General features: G+C 39.2%; 2 protein-coding genes across 2 annotated transcripts; both read left to right on the top strand.

Annotated features, from left to right (window-relative positions):
• Positions 1-1,532: 1,532 nt before the first annotated feature.
• Positions 1,533-12,723, top strand: LOC139122835 (diencephalon/mesencephalon homeobox protein 1-B-like). The gene is made up of 5 exons (XM_070688645.1): positions 1,533-1,650; positions 6,668-6,811; positions 9,978-10,156; positions 10,374-10,856; positions 11,930-12,723. The coding sequence occupies exons 2-4, from the start codon at positions 6,670-6,672 to the stop codon at positions 10,464-10,466; spliced, it is 414 nt and encodes a 137-aa protein (XP_070544746.1). The 5' UTR covers positions 1,533-1,650; positions 6,668-6,669; the 3' UTR covers positions 10,467-10,856; positions 11,930-12,723.
• LOC139123365 (uncharacterized) lies at positions 10,701-12,297 on the top strand. The gene is made up of 2 exons (XM_070689515.1): positions 10,701-10,856; positions 11,965-12,297. The coding sequence occupies exons 1-2, from the start codon at positions 10,701-10,703 to the stop codon at positions 12,295-12,297; spliced, it is 489 nt and encodes a 162-aa protein (XP_070545616.1).
• Positions 12,724-20,578: the final 7,855 nt, after the last annotated feature.

Here is a 20,578-nt window from a genome sequence, read left to right as displayed (position 1 = left end):
CTCCCGCTCTACCATATTCTCCCCGTCATCTTATTGCAAATTAAAACCGCGCGTTGACTTCCGACCAGGTGTGATAACAGCATATTGAAAGCAAATCTTTCTCCACAGACACTGAGCGTTGTATTAAAGACAAGGAAAGCTCATTAACTCTATAATAGGTGCCGTGTGACGATTACAGACAGCTGAGGTGTCAGTTTCATCTTAATGCTATTTGTCTTTAATTTAACTGCGTCAATTTCTTTTCAATTTAAGTGAGTCATCTGATATGGCGGACTTTCAACCTTTCTGTAGAATTGTGTGGATTTACATTTTGGTGTGTGCGTCCACAGGTTGCGATCTCATGAAATCCGAGGTTATCGAGCGAAAGCATGCGTTTAAATGTGCAGCTTAAAGTTGGCCGAGTGGAGATAGGGTTTAATAAGAAAATAGACCTCCATTCCAACGGATGAAATGCTACAACTCACTTTGAGATGGTCACGTGGTCTTGGGGGACGCTTTTTATGCACGCCCGAACCAGTATGTTCGTTTGCTATAGCACTATGGCTTTATGCACGCTGTATGGAGAGCTGATCAAAGGCATATTCCCTCCACTTGTTATTAAACGTAATTTGACCTGGGAGATTTGACTACTGTGTGAAAGAAATATCATACCGTAATTGCAGTTAAAATCTCAATCAGCTCCATAACTATTCAGACTGTACTTTCTATTTTTTCTGTGTGTATTTTTTGGGGGTCTAGGTTTCTTTTTCATATCGAAATGGGTTTGCCTTGTATTCCAGCGTATATTAGAGAGAAAAAGACTATGCGCTTATTTTCTTGAAAAAAAAAATCTATATATATATACTTTCAAAAGTTGCAGTTATTCTCCTTTTAATATCAGTGGCCATAAGCCAGACTATTTTTAACTTATGAATTATTACTCGTCTACTTCTTGTCCCCGAAAAGCAATACAAATATTTTATATATTTACTTCTCGACGGCCATCACAAACTAGTACGTACGCCCTGGTATGGCGACATCTCTATAGAAAATAATACAAAACGGCTTTTTCTTCGATTCGGAGTCAATACTTTGCATAAAATCTGTAGCTGGGTCAATATAAATCTCTCGGAGTCGTTGTATATTGACCGCTATCGACAGCGTGAAATGTACACATCGTGTTTATCCCTCAGTATCGATGATGCGCGGTTGTTGGTTGCATTATGGCTGTCAGATGCACAGTAGCTTGATTTCTGGCTAATCAAAAGTGATCGAAAACATCGCGTGATTCCATTTTGACTCAGAGCTCTAGAACTTCCTTAAAACACATCAAGTATCTTGAAAAGACTCCTCTGGCATATAGCGTGGAGTCAATAAAACGGAGGAAAAAGATTTTGTGTCAAATACCAAAAAATCATAACATATGTAGCGAACGAAATGCGGTGCGCCGTAACGAATACGCCTATACCACTGAACGAATTCGAATAAAGAGAACAGGGATAAACAACACTGACTTAGGGGGTTAGGTGATATGTTGATATTTGGAAACTAAACATTATCAGATGAGCTTACAGTGTAAGGCTACTCTAGAAGTGACTTGTCTGTTTACTCCGAAGGAACTCGGATCGGATCCCGACGAGGCAGCAAGGTAGAGGTACCTGCGATCCACAGGTAAATCTAACCCCTTAATTTGTTATTAAGTTGACATGTTCACAGCCGAGCACCCAAGGTTGAGATTCAGTTAGGTACATAATTGATTATTTCATTAATTTTGCATTAAGTCTTCCCGGCTACTGGAAATGCGCTCGTTGGATGAAGGGAGGGAGCTGTAGTCTTTCTTAATAATTTTCTAGGTCTGGGTTATAACTTGCTTGACCGCCTTGTCCAAAACAGGAATGCCAACTGTATTGACACCGTCACGTTGAGCATCGGTGTGTTCACTTGTTGCCTTGCCGGATCTGTGGACGAATCAGTGAAGCTGGAACGAGTAGACTGCGCCTGCAGTGGTCTCGCTTCCATGTCCGTTGACAGAAGTCGCTGACTGGAACATTCAAGTTCATGTAATGGAAAAAACTTTTATTGGCAGTTCAAGTATGCTGGTCTCTTTCGCTGTACGCGCTCTTAACAATCTAGTCGCAGTGAAGGCCCGCGCACATTTAAATGGTGAGCCTGTCCACAGTCCCTATAGAGGGACTGTGACCTGTCCAACAAACTCGAGATTAACCGTTGTGCTGGTAAATTGTTCTAGCGGGCTACAGGAAACGGTAGCCCCAGCTACTACCAAATCGTTTTAATTAAACAAACTTTAGCCTTGGACGGTAATAAATTGCAGAGACTTCAAAAACTGTATCGTTTTTCTACTAAAACCAAACATTTCGTTCTCTGTTACGGGAGGATTCACTTGCCACCAATGCGAGACTAGTGGAACTCCCGTCATATTGACAGGGGAAAAAAACTGTCGCAGGCTTATCATTTTCGATTGTTACCTGTCAACTCATCTTCTAAAGCTTGTCTTGTGTACATATTTTGAGCGTTAATGCATTCGTGAAAGAATGGAGGGTAGCACACAGCCACGATAGTTTATTTGACCGTGCTATTGTGGCGCTGCGCGTCAGTTTGATGAGCACACATGCTATGTACATATTAAACGTGAAAATCAGCCGCGGAATCCATCAATATTACCTCACATGGATAGATAATCCCGGAGTTAAATCTCGCCATTAGCATGAACGTACACAGTAATATCAATGTATACTTGCCACTTTCACAAAGTATTGTCGCCGAGCTTTCTTTACTTTGACACATGTATAGCAGAACAAACTTAGCCAACCTTTAAAATTGGAAGGTAAAGTTTATACTAATATGGTACAGGACCCAGGCAGCCAAAGAGCCCAGCGTTTGAACTTCGTGGTCAAATTGCACTGGAGGTTAAATATTAAAATTTTGATCCAAATTGCTGTGTCTTTTTTATTATTTTATAGAACAAGGAATTTTCAAAGCCTTTCCATGAAAATATCCTGTTAATTACCTTAGCAAGCGCCCGCACAAAAGGATCTGATTTAATATTTTGTTTCCAAGCGGAAAACACAAATTCTACTTTATCCATTTCAATTTTTTTCAGTCGCTCTCTCACGGCCAAGATGAAATACGCTGTAGATCACATCGATTGGAATCTTGGTTTGCAGTACTTGAAAAGTTGAAATGTCTTCTGAAAAAAATCAACGTCTTAGAAAATAAATGAAGCACTGCAGTGCCAAATATCGTAAATATATAGTGAGACGGAATACCTACACGATTAAACTCTCTTAAAAACATTTTTCATCGATGTGAGTCAAGAACCTTAAATTCCCCAGGAAGGCCTAGAATGTTGATATTTTTTTTTTAAATCGTTGACCTGCACCTCGCCTCCAGGTGTATGAGCGCCGTCAACACGCGCGGGGGACAGAAAGCCTAAGTTTGAATTGAGGGAACATAACATACATTTTCTTTTCAAATTTTGTGTAACTTTTGTGTAACTTCGACGCACTACTGATTTTTAAAAGCTTCTCAGCCTTAACCATGAGATGTCTTCTCACAGAGTTTTCACGGTGAGTGGCCGACCAAATTCAACAGCTTCTCTTGACCTTGTTCTTTGGACAGAATAGGGTGCGCGAGCCGGTTGCCTCGGAAAAGGCGAGTCCTGTATACTGAACGGAAAGCAACGCCACCTGTTTGTGTTGCCCTTTCTCGTGATGTTTTGGGAGATATTCGGGCATATTGTCGTCCTTCCTCGTGACATTTTTGGTGATATTCGGGCAGATTGTTCTTCGAAACTTTATGCTGTAATAGTCAATCTTTTAGTGCCAGAAACGGTTTATGCCGTTTGTTAGCACACATTACATCGTGTCAAAGCAGAACACAAGACTTTGCCATTGTAACTATGACCATATCACTCAGCCTGAACATATTTTTTCTTATTTTTTACGATATCAAGTCCAAAAAGTACATTATCAAAAATCACTTATGTGAAGTGTGGCCACTGCCGTTTGTTACAACCCATGAAATGAAACAACTTGAAATGAACAAACAAGTTTTGATATGTTTTGAGTATTATCGCAGTGCTGTGCAGAATTGTCTTCGCGACGTTGCACTGGGTTCCATCAGTGATGGATATTGTGACGGTTGTTTTTTAATCGCTGCAATACCGAAGACTCAAAAACCGCGATTTGACGTCATTCTAATGTAAGTATTCGCTAGTACTGTCATAACAGACTGTACATGTGAATTGTGCGATCCCGGGGTCCGGTCGAAACGAGCCAACCATTTTCTTCGGAAATTTCTTATTGATACGTCCTGAGCCCGAATTCAGCTATGAACGCCAATATTTACAGCGGTTTACTGTGTAAGTCAAACAATACAACTTCGTCAAAGGAAGGTTAATTCTGTGTTTAAATTATGAATAATGGCCGTTGCCATAGGTAACAAAGTGATCAATCCCGAGAAATCGTTTTTTCGGGTGAGGACTAACGCGCGCGAAAGGCAGTACTTTCCTTCAGTCGATGGCAGTTCCTGAGTGATCGAATTATCGTATTTTAGTACATTTCCAAGCACGAAAACTTTAGATCTAGAAAGTTTAACGTAATATTTATCGATTCGCTCCGAAAAGACAATCAAGAGTATTAGCTTTTTTGCTGCCTGCGTGGCAGTTGCGTTTCCGAATTGACGCGTAGAGACCCCAGATTACGAAACCGCCATCGAGGCTCACGTCTAAAGCACGACTGCAAACGCGAGAGAATTCTTCGATCGCCAAAGAAATTGAACAATTATTGCATTCATACCTGCAAGGGAGCTAAAAACTGAAAATACAGCAATATCCTATTAAATTTTAAGACTGAGTGAAATTTTCTTTTTCTGCTGTGATCTAATAGAAAAAAAGTATCCCAATCGATATTGGCGCCTTTTGGTAGCTTTAATGTCATCAAACACACAACGGCAGCGCAGCGAAGTTGCATCGATCCCTGTCGAGCTATACGTACAAAACTGTTTTGTTTTCTTTCCCCTTGCCCTTATAAATTGTGTCAGTACTGGGGATATGAAACGTATTATGGTGCGAAGACAGCGCACAAAGAAAGGCAAATCAGATATAAATCTGTATAAGGCCAATTATAATTGATGCATTTGTGCAACCCCGGCCACTTAACATCGATCTAACTTTTCACTAGTCGCTTTCCTAATTACGTCAGGCGATGTGTATAAATTCCCTTTGTTCCCATGGATCGAATTTTTTCTCCTTTCTCCTTTCTCGCTCTCTCCCTTTCTCTTCCTTTTGACGGATAGCATCAATAACACGAGACAACATCCCGTGTTTTGCCGCCCCAAAAACCGTCGTTAGTTATGTATTTTGTGCTGTTTTGTTTGTTTCCAGCGTCATCAAAAGGTTCGACACGTGCTGTTGAAAGTTGCTTTTAATTTGAAAATATAGTTTCATTCATAAAAAAATAATAATTACGTTTGTCTTCGAGTGAAAGTCGCTTGCTGGCACGATGACAGGATATAGAGACCGGCAACTGTGTAGTCAGTTATATCAGTTTCCATGGCAACAACACTTGAGGGATACTTAAAACTAAAGGTATTAATAGTACCGGACTTCAAAGAGCCGCGTTTGCCCAACGCGGTCACGGCGCGGGTAAGATTGACACGTCTTTGCGCCATCTTTGCTGAGGACTCGATAAACAACAAAAATTCTTTACCAACATAGGGGTATGGAAATCGTTTAAACATATAATTATACTTTCTTTGTTTAGAGTATTTGGTATTCTACGATCTTCGACATTAAGTGTGTTTACAATGACCGAGGAACGTAGCCTCCAGATCTCTGAGCCAACTATACAAAAGTGGGACGCTGAACAATGACTCTGCGGATAATTTAATCAGTTCGATAGCACATCTAAATGGGAGACTTTCACCGTCGAGGGAATGAGCTTGTCTGTTTTTATTCTTGATTAACGAAGACTTTTTCTTCACAAACTAAATTATCCCAGCCAACCCTGTTTACAGTGGGAACGTGTTTAAAGAGAACAAACTATAAATTAATATTAGACCAACACAAAATATGTAATGTGATAAGTTTTTTTTGTGACGTGGGTCCAAAAAAGAGCAATTTACTCTAGCCCTTTTTGACGAACATTTCTTTACACGACTGTACATCTGTCATTTTTGTAATCCGATTTTGCTGCAAACTCAGGCGTGTCTATATTGTAACACCAAATAATGTTGCGTCCCGTTGCTGACACATAAATCCGAGCGAAGCTGCAAAAAAGTTTGAGGGGATTCGCTTCTGAAAATTAACAAATGTCATTGATGTGATAGTCATCAAAAACAACGAATGATTGGAAAGTTAATAAAGGTTTATTGCTTTTAAAGGACAGCTATGAGTGGGAAGATTTAAGCTTATATTACGTTTAAAAAGTGCTGTTCAATCGAATGGTTGGCGCTCACCTTAGAGGGCGCCGGGAGGAAACGAGGAATTCGGTTGAAAACCAAAGTTCAACTTATTTCTCTTGTCTGGTTTTGGTTCATGTTAGCCAATATTAAACGAAATTGCGTAACAATTAAATGTCTTTTCCTCTTCGGGATGGCTGTTTCTGTCGGTGGGAGATGAAATGTTGCCACGGTGCTGACGCCTATCGCCTCGTTCCGTCCATTACAGGCATGCAACAGTTCAGTGGGTTCGGTGGCTACAACATGAATACCTTGGGCTCGATGGGCGCCATGTACGTTCACCAACAGTCGCACAATTCCACAGAATTCCGTCCGTCAGTGCCCGCCTTAACCCTGGCTGAACGCCTGGCAGGTAGGTGTTTACCAACAACGTTTGATGCTCTGAATTCGAACAGTACTTTTGTAATAATTTGTCGCTTTGTTTACTGTTGTAAAATTTACTATCTGTAACGTTTGATATATTTTCTGTTGTATTTGTGTGTTTGTAGAATATTTTCTCGCCTATGCCAAAAATCATTTTGAAACGAGCAACTGTTCAACTGTCAACATAGTCTGTGCGCATGCAATGTTCAATGTTATTTTTTACGAATAAATGTTAGCCCGGATCGAGTAGAACTCATTTGCCAATGGTGAATTCTACACATTCAAGGGAGATAAAGAAGAAACGATATTCATTTTCCAGAACAAAAATTATGAAAATGTAATCAAAAGTCATAGCCATAGTGTAATTTAACCACTCTGTCATGTCACTTTAGAGCTTTCATCTTCTGTAAACTATTTTAATGAAGTTCAAACACTGGACAACGTAGTGAATATAGTCGGATTTGACAAACGAAGGGAATGTTATTTCAACACGGGCATTTAAAGGTTGTGTTTGCTAAAGGTAATTGCCTTCATCTTAGTTAATGAACTCCCAGGTTTACACAGAGGGGATAAGACACGTCAAATCCGCCCTTGTTCTGTAACTTCCACACCTGCGTAAACTGAGCTGTTCCCCGGGCTCATTTCAGACCCATTGCCCTTTCCGTTGTCACGTCAGCAAGCCGGAAATTAAGCGATTCATGCAGAAGATGTTTGATGAGAAAAACAAGAGTGTATTTACTTTAGCAAACCACAGGAGCCAGGAAAAGAATTTAATTGAATCGGGAACATTCATTAATTTTTTGGTTTTTGTCTCCCGTCAGTTCCTACCATTGTCGAAAATTAGAAGGACAGTAGCTGTAACTTTTGGTGGCATTTTTTCCACTTTTTTAAAATTCTAACCATAGTGTCTTGTCGAAATGCATGTTGAAACATACAGTATTAATCTTGTCGACACAGGCTATACAGGTGTAGACCGCATTGTCATTTGTGTTGTTCAGACTGGCCAATTTGCGTCGGTGTAGCACCGGTGTTCGCCCTGGGCCGACGTAAAATAACCAATGTGGACACGCTGAAATGTGAATCGGACCGAAATTCAAATGTAAACAATAACAATAAATTTTACACTCAGAGACGCTATGTAACATTTACAAGAAAAAAAATAGTTGTTTCAACATGCTTTGGATGGGGACTCAGAAAAAGAGCTCGCAATTGACAAATATTAAAAAGGTCATCCAATTTAAGTCTTAGCTACTGGTCCCTTAATGTAAAAAAGTAGTTTATTTTAACAATCATAGCAAATAATTGTTTCTTTACTTTACACCCACCTCATTTGACGAGACAGTGGTGTGCTGGGGGGAGGTAGGGGGAGAGATATGTGCAGTAGGCACACCCGTGCCATATGATGCTGTGAAAAAAATTAAAATGAGAAAGTATGAAACCATGTAAAGGTGGCACAGAACGAACACTTTGTACACTGTTAATTCATTTGTAATTGAATTTGTTCTTAAACCGAATGATAGCCTGGGGACGAATATTATTCACATAAAAGAGGCCATCGTTGATGTACACGGGTAAAACGATTAAGTAAGTAACAGTCTAAGTCAATCCAGACTTAAAAGTGCCCAGGGTGATTGACATGTCGTTTGAAAGAGCGAAAAGTGCTGTAGAGGTAATGTTCATTTCAGTAATTGACATCGCTGTTAATTTCAAACTTTTCGCCTCCACTCTGTTTTCGTTTCCCCTGATTTAATAATCGGGGAAGATATGTGCGACCGCTGTACGTAAACTTCCTAACACATTGACTACCACAACGGCGAAACCATAAACGTTACTGCTTGTTTGCTCAACACGAGCTACCACTCTTTTCCAATCACGTCCAAAACTACCCTGCAGCCTCACACCGGGAGTACGGTTCACACTACTACGTAAACGCTATTCGGGATTACTGAACATGCGCAATTGGATATCTATATGCTTTGTCATCAATAATTATACTATGTAATATAAATTTATATACGTACAACTTGTATATATATATATATATATATATATATATATATATATATATATATATATATATATATATATATATATATATATATACACTCTAAAAGATTTCTGCTATCCCACATAAATTAAACACGTATACGCGCGCGTAAATACGCGCATCACGATACGTTCCATTCAGAATGCCTTTGTTCTATTTTCTCATTACTCTAGAATGTATTGGTTTGTATTTGGCAGTTGCCTGATGACTGCATCGCAAGATGCACGAAACTCTGAGTAGCGAATAAATGTTTTAATCTAATAATCCAGCTCCGGACTTTCATCTCTCTCTCTCTCTCTCTCTCTCTCTCTCTCTCTCTCTCTCTCTCTCTCTCTCTCTCTCTCTCTCTCTCTCTATATATATATATAAAGCATTGTATCGCTGTGTACATGTACGAGGAAATTATCACTTCACTTCAAAACTGTCACTTCAAAACCAAAGTCCATTGTGTTTGAGTCACATTCCAGTCACAGCTAAATGCTTTGATATTCACTGAATGAGATAGTCTATTCGAGAAAGTTTAAAATCTATAGGCTTCCTTATACCACCGCCATTTCATCAAATCGACTTTTTGATTCCCAATTATAATTAAGGTTTCTGTAGTTCCAACTTTCTATAATACCTGAACATCGGAAACTATGTGATGAAGAGATCATATGCATCATGTAAATTGGGCAAACACTAATATATCCTTTAAAATTTCAGAATTTGAATTCTAAACGCCTTTCAAACGACCTTGTATTCCATACAGGTTATACTCGGACTAACAGAAAGTTGAATTTTCTTCAAAAGCTATAAATCTAGAATTTCAGTTCGGCATATTTATCCCTTTGTTGACTTTTATGTTCAATTCCCATGATATGGATACATTTTAAATATAGACGCTGGGCTTTCACGCTTCGACTATTCCAACAATATGACATACCATTTCATTCTGAGTTTTATAGAGACACCACATGATACTCGTACAAGTTTTTAAACCATCAAGAGTAATTTCCAGTCAGGATAACCACCCACCAGTTGTCTCTTTTCTAAAAATATCTTCAGTGTGACTAAACTGGTTTGATCAGAGTCTCTTTTGCATTCATAAAATTTTGTTATTCGCTAGATATTATTCTCGAAGCTCGTTATGGCGGACACCATCGGAAGCAACGCCGCAGTCGCACTGCATTCACCAATCAGCAGCTTGCAACTTTGGAGAAGACTTTTGCAAAAACGCATTACCCGGATGTCGTAATGAGAGAACGGCTTGCCATGTGTACAAATCTACCAGAGGCCAGGGTCCAGGTAATTTTTAAAATTTTGTTTCGTTGTCGTTTTTGCCAATGTTAAAATTCAAAATAGGAGGTTGTAATCGAAACTAGTAAACTTACAACTCTCAGATGAACCTCGTAAGCAAACTTCAAAGCGAAAAATACCCGGGTGGAAAAAGTTGAACAAAAGAACTTCTGTGTCACAACACTGTCCCAACTCTGATTTTAAATCGAAAAATTATGTACATTAGGTCTGGTTCAAGAATCGACGTGCCAAGTTTCGAAAACAGCAACGCCTGAAGGCTAAGGAGGGGCGTCGAACCCAGCAGGTCAAGGTGACCTAGACCGGCCTGGAGAGGTTGGAGGGAATTCCGCTGCCGAAAAGACCGAAGGCTTGGGACAGAAAAGTGATAACGAACAGACGTGTGAGCAAAACTTCTGCGCAAGACGTTGAAAGGAATCACTCGGATGTCGAATCGGAAACCGAGGATGAAAACCTTGTGACCTGTCAGCGTGACAACGAAACTGAAGGCGGCTGTAATAAATTGGAAAGCGAGGTGAAGACACAGGCAAACTCCATGGAGGATGAAAATGCTTTGAAATTGAAGGAAGATAAGAGCGGTACAATAAGCGGTGAAGCTGGTGATGACCAAGAAGATGCTGAAGATCTCAGTAAATCAAACCAAAAACGGACAAGAAATGTGCCGCCCATGCTCTCCGAGCTAAGATTAAAGGTGAGGCAGCATGATGTGGTTGTGCCACTTCGGTAAAATTCGGAACGGTTCGGTACAGTTCGATTTTTGTTCAGTTCGTGGCTGTGTTATTAATGACAGGTATCAGTGGACGATCCTAATTTGCCACCATTTGCTAAGTGTAACCACTGGCTTTGAGGGCCGCATCTTTGAGGGTCTAACATATGTGTCCCTCGAACTGACAAAAGTTGCAATTTGCCCTTCTTCAGTAACCTTTTTAATTTATGTTGTTTTGGTCCGACTATATTCCCTGAGAAGCTACATTTTTGGTTTCCCATCAAGACATACCAAACATAGACAGAAAGGAACCATTAACAAGGATACACTTTTCAGCGCACTACTTTACCAGGGAATATCTTTCGAATTAATACCGTGTTTTACACGTACCTACGCATCGAAAACGTTTGTAAAACAAAAAACTGCAACCATGTTTTGCATCCGATTAGGGAAACAGAATTTCAACATTTATTCTGTTCTGTGCCTCAATCAGCCAGATTTTTTTGTTCTATTTTCCGAGAGTATGATGGTTAAATTTCACAGTATTCTCCTTTTCACCAGTCAGTATGTGTAAGTGCTGACTTCGAAATTAAAAAAAAAAATCTTTCACTCCAATTACAAGCATCAAAAAGACCTTGATTATGTGTGTTTTTTGGTAAAGAGAATTAAGCGCCACCAGCGGGCATTTTGAGTCCACACACATTCTGCCCAAATATAATTTCCAAAAATGACGTCAGTGTCAGAGGTTAATTTACAGGTGAATTCAACTATCGAGTCATTCTCATCGGTTCATTCTATGACAAAGATACAAACAGAACGTACGCTGACGAATATACACAGCCACGATTCGCCTTGGTTTGCCTGGCACGACCTATGTGTTCGGTCGTTGCTGTGCATATAGTTAAAAATGTCGAAGATTACGCGTACGTGCGCCAAGTGATGCAAATGGGAATACGACTGCCAAAGTAGTGACGGCGCGCCTGAAACAGTGAAACTTCCACTTTAAGTCATTTTAACAAAACTTAATGTGATGGCTATTTTTGTTTCCTTCTTTCCAGGTCAAACACCCCCATCTTCACTTTGCTCATTCCAGCCAGCCGGCGCACCTCCGATGACGTCATCGCAATTTAGCATCCTTCCCTATTCACCGCATCTGCAGGTTGCAACCGCGGGGCATCCCGCGTACATGTCGCTCTTCAGGCACCCGTTACATGTTCCAGGGCCGCTGAATCTGCAGTTTCATCAGGGCATATTGTCTCCTGTGGCCCTTCAACCTGGCTGGAGTTACTCCGGAAACCAATCACCATCACTGCCGCTGCCACCTGCCTCCAACACCTTGCAAATCAGCAGTATTGACAGTCTGCGAATGCGTGCGAAACAACACGCGGCGACATATGGACTACCCTTCAATGGAGCTGAGAGCTAAGATTTGTTTGAAAGAGACAGTGGACACATGTTTCGACGAAAAAAATTCCATAAAAGGACGACTTTATTAATCGATTCAAAAACACCCGCTTTGTCCTTAAAGCGAAGTAAACAGTCTCTTTCGTTCGTCAAGGACGATATATAGTACACTTTCAAGCTGACACCATAAAGTAGAGAGACGAAATTTGCGAAATTTGATTAACCCTTTCACCATTATACTTCGGCCAAAGTCCGTTATTAACAATGGTGAGTATGGGCCTCCTTACAGGAAATTGGGGTGAAAGACACCCAAAAGGGCTTAAGGAATGGATAGAGTTCGATGCCAGGAATTTTTAATTCTAGAATTAGAGATTGCAACGGTTTCACTTTCATATTTTTAAAAACTTTCATTAAAGTTAAGCTTGTCACTGTCGTGTGTACATATCAATATGTCATCGTTGTGTCTGTTTATCAATAGAGTGTTCTCTGTATGTCTCTGGCGAAAACGGAGGCAAAACATCGACTTCATAAATCTTAAATCTGATATTTTCAAATCGGGCAACAGTTTTGTCGATTGGTGATTTTTGTCACACTTTATGCAACTTTGGACATGAAATCGTCTGATAACTCTTACAACGGTCACACGCTGTTTGGGGGGATTTTATGTCTTTCCATATTGCCAGTTTCAATGAAATTCAGTTTTGTTCTCTGCTATTTGAGAAAACTCGAAGAAACTCACTTCCCTCCGATACTAATCACAAATAGAGACCTGTCGAACAATTTTAAAAAGTAGTTGTAACAAGCTTTTGAAGCATTCACTGTTCGCAGGATAGTGTGGTCGATAATTTGTTTGATATTTTTGAAAGTGAATTTTTTTTACTATACGGAAATCGAAGCATGTGAGGCACATCATTAATATTTTACGGACGATGCAGTTTACACTCAAACTGTGGAACGAACGACTGGTGTATAAAATGAACGCATGAACCGGACAAACAAAACCACAAAGACGTAACATACCATTCCTCATTCACTAACAAGCATTTATTCAAAACTTTTTGAGGTGGAATTTCGACTGAATGCTTTCATCAAAGTGTCCTGGTGAATACGACATCACTTTTGATATTTTGTAAACATAGCTCCACCTGTAAAGATCTTTCCTTAAGAACGTTTCAAAGATGAAGGAATCTAGTCATCAATCATGGGTTAATTAACAGTTTTAACTCGAAAGGGAAGCAAATAAAAGTTTCATTGCAGTTTTTTAAGTGCTAAAACTCATTTATGTGTGTTAAAAAGTGAAAACCACCGATACCAGTAATCAAGCAAGTACCTAGACCCCTTTATCCCCTTCATCAAACTTTCCGAAGATATATATATATATATATATATATATATATATATATATATATATATATATATATATATATATATATATATATATATATATATATATATACATTATACATACATATTATATAGATATAGATACATATATATGCATACATACACAAACAAATTTGCAATTACAGGTAGGCAGGCGGATAAGTATGTATAATTTTTTTTTTACCCTTTGAGTGCCAAAATCGATTTTTGTTGCCTTTATACAATATAACGCCAACAATTTCTTTCAGATGTAGACAATTTTGGTCAAAAAGTGTAGCTCCTGAACAATTTTGCCTATTTGGTACAAAACCATGGAAAAAAATTGCAGAAAATTCATAAAAATTGGTAAAATGTTGCCCTGACATTTTCGGGGGAAAAATTACAGTGCTCAAAGGGTTAAAACTACTTTCACATAATCTCAAATTCAATATCGTTCGTTTGTTACCAACTGCAAGTTGCGCTTATGGCACTGATTTCAGCAGCCTTCAACAAAACTGCCGATTTTATAAGGAGCAAAGAAAGGTCTTTCGCCTATTTGAAAAATCTTGACCTCTCTCCATTGACTGGTATATCCCATGATGCCATGGCGAGAAAACTTCTTTCAGTGTTTTGCTCTCACAATTCTGTGGATTCTCTCTTGCTCGGACAGACACATCAGTCACTTCAGGAAGGCCCAGAAGTCGATGCTTGATATACTTTATCGGCTTGTAGGAGTACAGTGGCCGCTTTCAAACTCTTTAAATCATTAATTCGCTCCTTTCGGACAAGTTACAAAATAATACGATAAAATGCTGGCTTTTAATGTGCTACAATATCCGTTTCAAAACTCACGCATTTCACAAACCATTTAATCCGGCCTCGCAGTGGAAATTATGCAATCGTATTATTTCAGCTGAACTGATTTCCAACATCTTGGAAATATTCTGTAAATGAACCGCTTGGTGAGAACTAATATATTGAAACAACAGTGGTTTGAATAATATGCTCTGAAATGTCCGATCTTTATTGATATGCACTTGACGGTATGTACCTTCGGAGAGTTAAAAAGTATGTATGTATGTATGTATGTATGTATGTATGTATGTATGTATGTATGTATGTATGTATGTATGTATGTATGTATGTATGTATGTATGTATGTATGTATGTATGTATGTATGTGCGCACACACACATATACACACACATACATATATATATATATATATATATATATATATATATATATATATATATATATATATATATATATATATATATATATTGTTGTTAATTTGTGGCCTCCTTTCTTAGTACTTATTTGTTCTGTGTATATTCCAAAATAGAGGATATGTAGTAATTGATATGACTGTCAGTTTCAGCAGCCCCAAGGGGTGAGAATTCACACAATAGTTGGAGACATTATGGCTGATAAGATTTCCCAGAGGTACGGGGGTAAACGTTTGCGTAATTCTAACCACGGTAGGCTAGGAAACATATACGAGATTGGAAATAATTATCTCAAATCTTGAAAAAAAATTGTCAACTCCGCCGACCCTTCTTAAATGGTAATCAGTTTTGGTCATTCATGCCTCGTTCATGAAAACCTAATAATTTTGATAAAAGCTGCATGGGATATGACAAGAACGACTCCGGTTACAAAGAAACTACACTTAATCAAATGCCACTTTCGCCTTGGCTCTGATGAGCCGATGACTGAAACACAATAGTGGGGGCGATAATTACAAGTAAACGAGCTTGATTCGCTGATTAAATAAAGCTTATTCATGTATATATAGTCTTACGCGAACAATTTTGTTTGGAATAACAAATACACTCATCAGATTCCGTGTACATTCAACTGTAACAGAAGTCAGGTCGGATCTCATCGTCTTTTAATGTTACTGAAATTAAATTGATCGGCGAGTATACCTACCTGTGTTTCCAATAATTACAAACTTTGATTGCACACACAGAGCTACGGTTGCTATGATGGGATAATCATATCCGACTGTAAATTAAAGTGCTGCCAGTACGTTGAGCGCTGAAATCGGTGGAATGGAAACCTTACAGAGGAACATATGAGAGAGAGAGAGAGAGAGAGAGAGAGAGAGAGAGAGAGAGAGAGAGAGAGAGAGAAGAGGAGAGAGAGAGAGAGAGAGAGAGAGAGGAGGACGGAGGGAGGGAGAGACAGACACAGAAAGACAAAGACAGAAACAGAGAGAGACAGACAAATACAGAGATCTAGACCGAAACAGAGAGAGAGACAATTTGCGATGACCAATGTTTTGCTAATGTTTGATTAATCTTGACCTTGGACTTGAAAGATTATTTACCGGTGCCACAATATGAACAATGGCATTTTGCGTTTGTTGTTCAATTCACGAGTCCACATATCCTTAGTGCACTGTCCAACGTTGTCTCTATTCTCGGCCAGAAATAAAAACAATACTGAAAATCAAGGGATGATTATATGACTCCATTGAAAATCATTATCAAATCAAAATTATCCATTTCTAAGTCAGTTTATACAGATTTTCTCCCGTCCAGCGCGATTTCCTATCAAGGCTTGATAAGTAATCTAATTTCCTGCGATCCATACCAGCAGCCGGAAACGCACACTGGCATGTAATGAGCTCGTGGATGTGTTAATGCGGTTAACTTCGTGTAGTGCACAGCGCCGAGGGGTTTTCCTGACATAATTCATTAAAATCAATGTTTGCTGATTTTATTTGTACTTAAAGTGTCCGGGCCGTAGCTTGTAACGGTGACATAAAACCGCTTTGAAATAAAGTTCTGAGAAAAGCTCCTCAAAGCCAGCATAAAGAAGAAAAAATTCTGTGTCCTGTTTTTGAAGTAAGCGATGACAACAAAATGAGAGAAATCTGCTGGTCAATCAAACACCAAACTGACTTTCATTGATTGTGTTCGTCTTAATTTTCCGCAAATCGCTAAGATTTAAGATCTAGGATTCCACAGTATGAGAGTTAAAGATGATGATGGTGCGTGTATCTTCATGTCTCTTTAAGTTTCTGTTGGTGATTTGAGAGAGAGAGAGAGAGAGGAGAGAGAGAGAGAGAGAGAGAGAGAGAGAGAGAGAGAGAGAGAGAGAGAGAGAGAGAGAGAGAGAGAGAGAGAGAGAGAGAGAGAGAGAGAGAGAGAGAGAGAGAGGGGGGGGGGGGAGGGTGGTGGATCAACTTTCCTTCAACCAAACCTCGCGTTCAAAATCCACACAACTCTCATAAGTTTGATGCGAGACAATGAAGAAATTCAAGAATGTCACATCTAACGAGCTGTAACTCATGTTTCCACTACTTTCTTACGTTTATAGAATAAAACTTGTTCTAACCCAAGTAACGTCGACAATATCCAATGCTGAACTTGTAAATAGCCTGAATGAGAAGAGTGCGATGTTCAATATTATTTCCGACCCCAGAATTCAAATCCGCACGAGAATTCATTTGTCAACTCTAACGTTGCACATTGTACCCAAATAGTTCTGTATGCGACTCTAATTATTATATTCCAATATAGTTATAACTGGGAGGAGAAGAAGAACGAAAAATTTTATTATTTTATTGATCAGAAAAAGTGAAAATGTGAACAAAAGTAATGGCTATTGTCATAGATGGGTTAAAACATAGTAAGAAGAGTCTAATTTTGGAAGAAAAAAAATCGTTACACAACCAAACCTTAATTGGTGTTGACGATATAGAAAGAAGTTTATCCTTGACTAGTCATTTTTATTTTCAAGAACAGCGCAAAAATTCGATCAACTCTCCTTAAAATTGCAACTGAAAGTTAATGCGTTGAAATATCACGTGGACTTGTATATAAAACCACTGATGTGAAATTACAGTCGTATCTGGAGCGATAGCTTGCAGGTGTGTGTTTTTTCACAGAAAGTAAATTGTTCTCGCTGTCTGTTTATTCTCCTTCAAACATATTAACTTAATATTTAGACACCTTCAGGAAAAAACGTGAAGAAACTAAACAAGCCCCCCGGGCGAGTTTATCCAAATCGGATTAAACAAGAGAAAGGTGCGGTCCTATCGATTGAAATGTACATTACAGCCAAATGTATATTGCTTGATCTGGGTCCGGTAAACCAGATCACATTTCCAACCAATTGACGCACCGCGAGCATTACTACGTCAGTCCCGGCGTTATTTGCATACTTACCGTAAATTACCATGCAACACAATCGCTTTCTTCGATTTTTCCAGCTCGCTTTTTACTGAAATTCTGCTTTGATATAATTATAATGGTTGTTTAAATGGCCAGCCCTTAAGTCTCATACAACAGTATAGGGGCATTACTTTAAGGCTTTCGGGTTGCGCACACAAGTGTTGGCTGGGCCAATAACCCCACCATAGAACTGTTGTACAAATACTTGTCTTGGGATTTCTCGTTTTCCTTCTACTGTCTTTGGTTTCATGTGACGAATTTGAATTGATCGTTCCCAGTGACATGTTTTGTGAATTATACTGGTTTAGTTATCAGTTTTATATCACAATTCCATGAACAGAAAAAACACGTTCAATTCTTAATGATAGCACACATCCACTTTACAGATTGTTTCAGAAACTTCCATCTGGGCGCAGATATCGAGTGCCTAGAGCTAGGAGAAATTTTTACAAACATTCTTTCATTCCGTCAGCAATATCTATTTTAAACAACACAGAATGAGTTGAACTCAATTTGTAGTTTTAACCACTTTTTTCAAATCACTTTCATGTGCTGTTGATCAGCAGTGTCTTTGTAATTGTGTTTCTATGTGTGCCATTTAACTCTTTGTATTTCATTTTATTGTACGTATTTTACTGCGAGTGATAAAAAGACGATTTTCCAATTTTTGGACAATAAAGTTATTCTAATCTAATCTAATCTAATCTAGTCTCGAGATCCATTTACCAGGCAGTTTTGCCAATGTTGTTGATACATTTACAGATTCTGTCATCGAGTGAATATTCCTCCATTCAAAAATACCCTTCACACTGTTTTGTTTTTGCCCACGGTCTGTTGTAGTAAACGACTTTCTTCGTATTTTCACTATTGTCATCATAAAAATAAGAATAGTGAGTTTACTTGTGCTCTGTCTTCTGAAAAGGCCTCTATTTTGAATGAGTTTTGAAGATAATTACGTAAATTTCTTCGCAAATGTTTCTCACTTATTAGATCATCGCTTCGGTAAAACGTTAGAGGGGGTGTCCACGAACGATTAAACGCGTGAAGGTAGTATGAACCTTGCAAGTGAAAGACTTAAACCTTTGTTCAAACTTTCCTCAATTTTCAACCATGCTCTCACCAAGTCAATAATAAAAACCAGGGGTCACCGTGCAAAGTTTTGTACTCGAGAAACAAATTACTTCACATTTACCGATATTTGAAATATAATGGCCACCATCCCCGTGTTAAATTTACGGCGGAAAATAAAGTTTGCGATTGTCGAAAAAGTAAAACGGTAAAATTTTTTCTTACTCCAAGAATTTTAAAATGAACACCAAGAAAATGTATACCAGAAGACAATTGTCAAAATTGAGAGTCCGAGTGTCTATCCCCGAGGCGTATTGTACCCTAATGGCTCAAACTTTCCTGAAAGCATGAATTTTTAAATGCAGTTCTGCATCCATCCTGTTTGCTACTCATACAAAAACTGTTTAAAAAAATAAAATCCCGGGATGGTTGTCTGACCCCGAAGATGTAAGCTTGGTAGCGTGGGAAGCGGCCAGTCTCGCAAACAGAGTTTGCAATTACGTACGTAATACAGGTGAGGCTGCTGAAAATTGACATAAACGCAGCAGAAGTGCTAATGGAACCCCGGATCACAGGATTAAGGCCGAGAAACTAAAGTACTATCGACGGATTCCGGTATTGTTTGTCGCATAACGTCCATGATTTGAGAGTGTGTGCTCTCTAAACTTAGGAACAGCAGCACAAAAAGCGCAATCCTCAACAACGCGTTCGTTATTTGTTCTCTTTTTAGCAGTTAGGTGATAGTTGGGCCGTTTTGTTGCTAGCGATTGATGGACGGAGGAAGCGCGTCGCCGTGTGGACCATGTTGCTGAGAAAACCGTTGTCATGGAAACTAAGTATGTAAAACTTCAACGCACTGATGCAGAGTACGAACAGGTGCAGGAGGAGTAAAGCGAACGTTCGTCAACTGGGCGGAAAGTACACTGCTTGTGTTCGTTGTACACTGTTGTATGGACGCCATGCATACCGACATACGTTGGCGACAGTTTGATTGGCACCCCTCTCACTGAAAGCGCGGGGATAAAGATAGCAAATGTTGATACAGCCGACCAGTGCAAACCCGATAAAGATTACTCGAAATGAAACTATCGGTCACTTGTTAAAAAGGTCCTGGTGGCGGTGTTGCTACCGTGCAAATATTGGTGCGGCACTCCCTCCAAAGATATATCGTGTCGAAGTAACGTCCGCATGTGAAAGAACGTAAGATTGATGCACTGTCAAACTCTTTCTGTTCGCCTTTCTGGAAACAAATGAAAAGTAAATAGAGAAAAACATAATAGCAGGGAAGGTAGAAATGCGTGGAGGCAAGGATCAACAGGTGGGCGGACAAACAAACAGAGATAATGGACATCGGTAACGACTATTACACAAAATTGACGACCAAGACAATAAAGGAAAACGGGGATTGGCGGGAAAATGCTGGACAAATTTCGGATTTTAAACGACGTGAAACCAAGTTTCGCTTGTATGCATGAGTGTAGTTGACGATAAACAAATTGCGAGAGAGAAAGAGAGAGAGAGAGAGAGAGAGAGAGAGAAGAGAGAGAGAGAGAGAGAGAGAGAGAGAGGAGAGAGAGAGAGATTGCGAGAGAGAAAGAGAGAGAGGGGGGCAGCAACATACCGATAGGCGGACAGTCAGTATGTAGGTATAGACATGATGGCAGATTTATGGGAGAAAAATGTAGG

This window comes from Ptychodera flava, chromosome 22 (genome assembly GCF_041260155.1).
Source record: "Ptychodera flava strain L36383 chromosome 22, AS_Pfla_20210202, whole genome shotgun sequence".
In the NCBI taxonomy this organism is placed as follows: Eukaryota; Metazoa; Hemichordata; class Enteropneusta; family Ptychoderidae; genus Ptychodera; species Ptychodera flava.
Note: the sequence above shows the minus strand (reverse complement) of the source record. Positions and strands in the feature narration are given on the sequence as shown.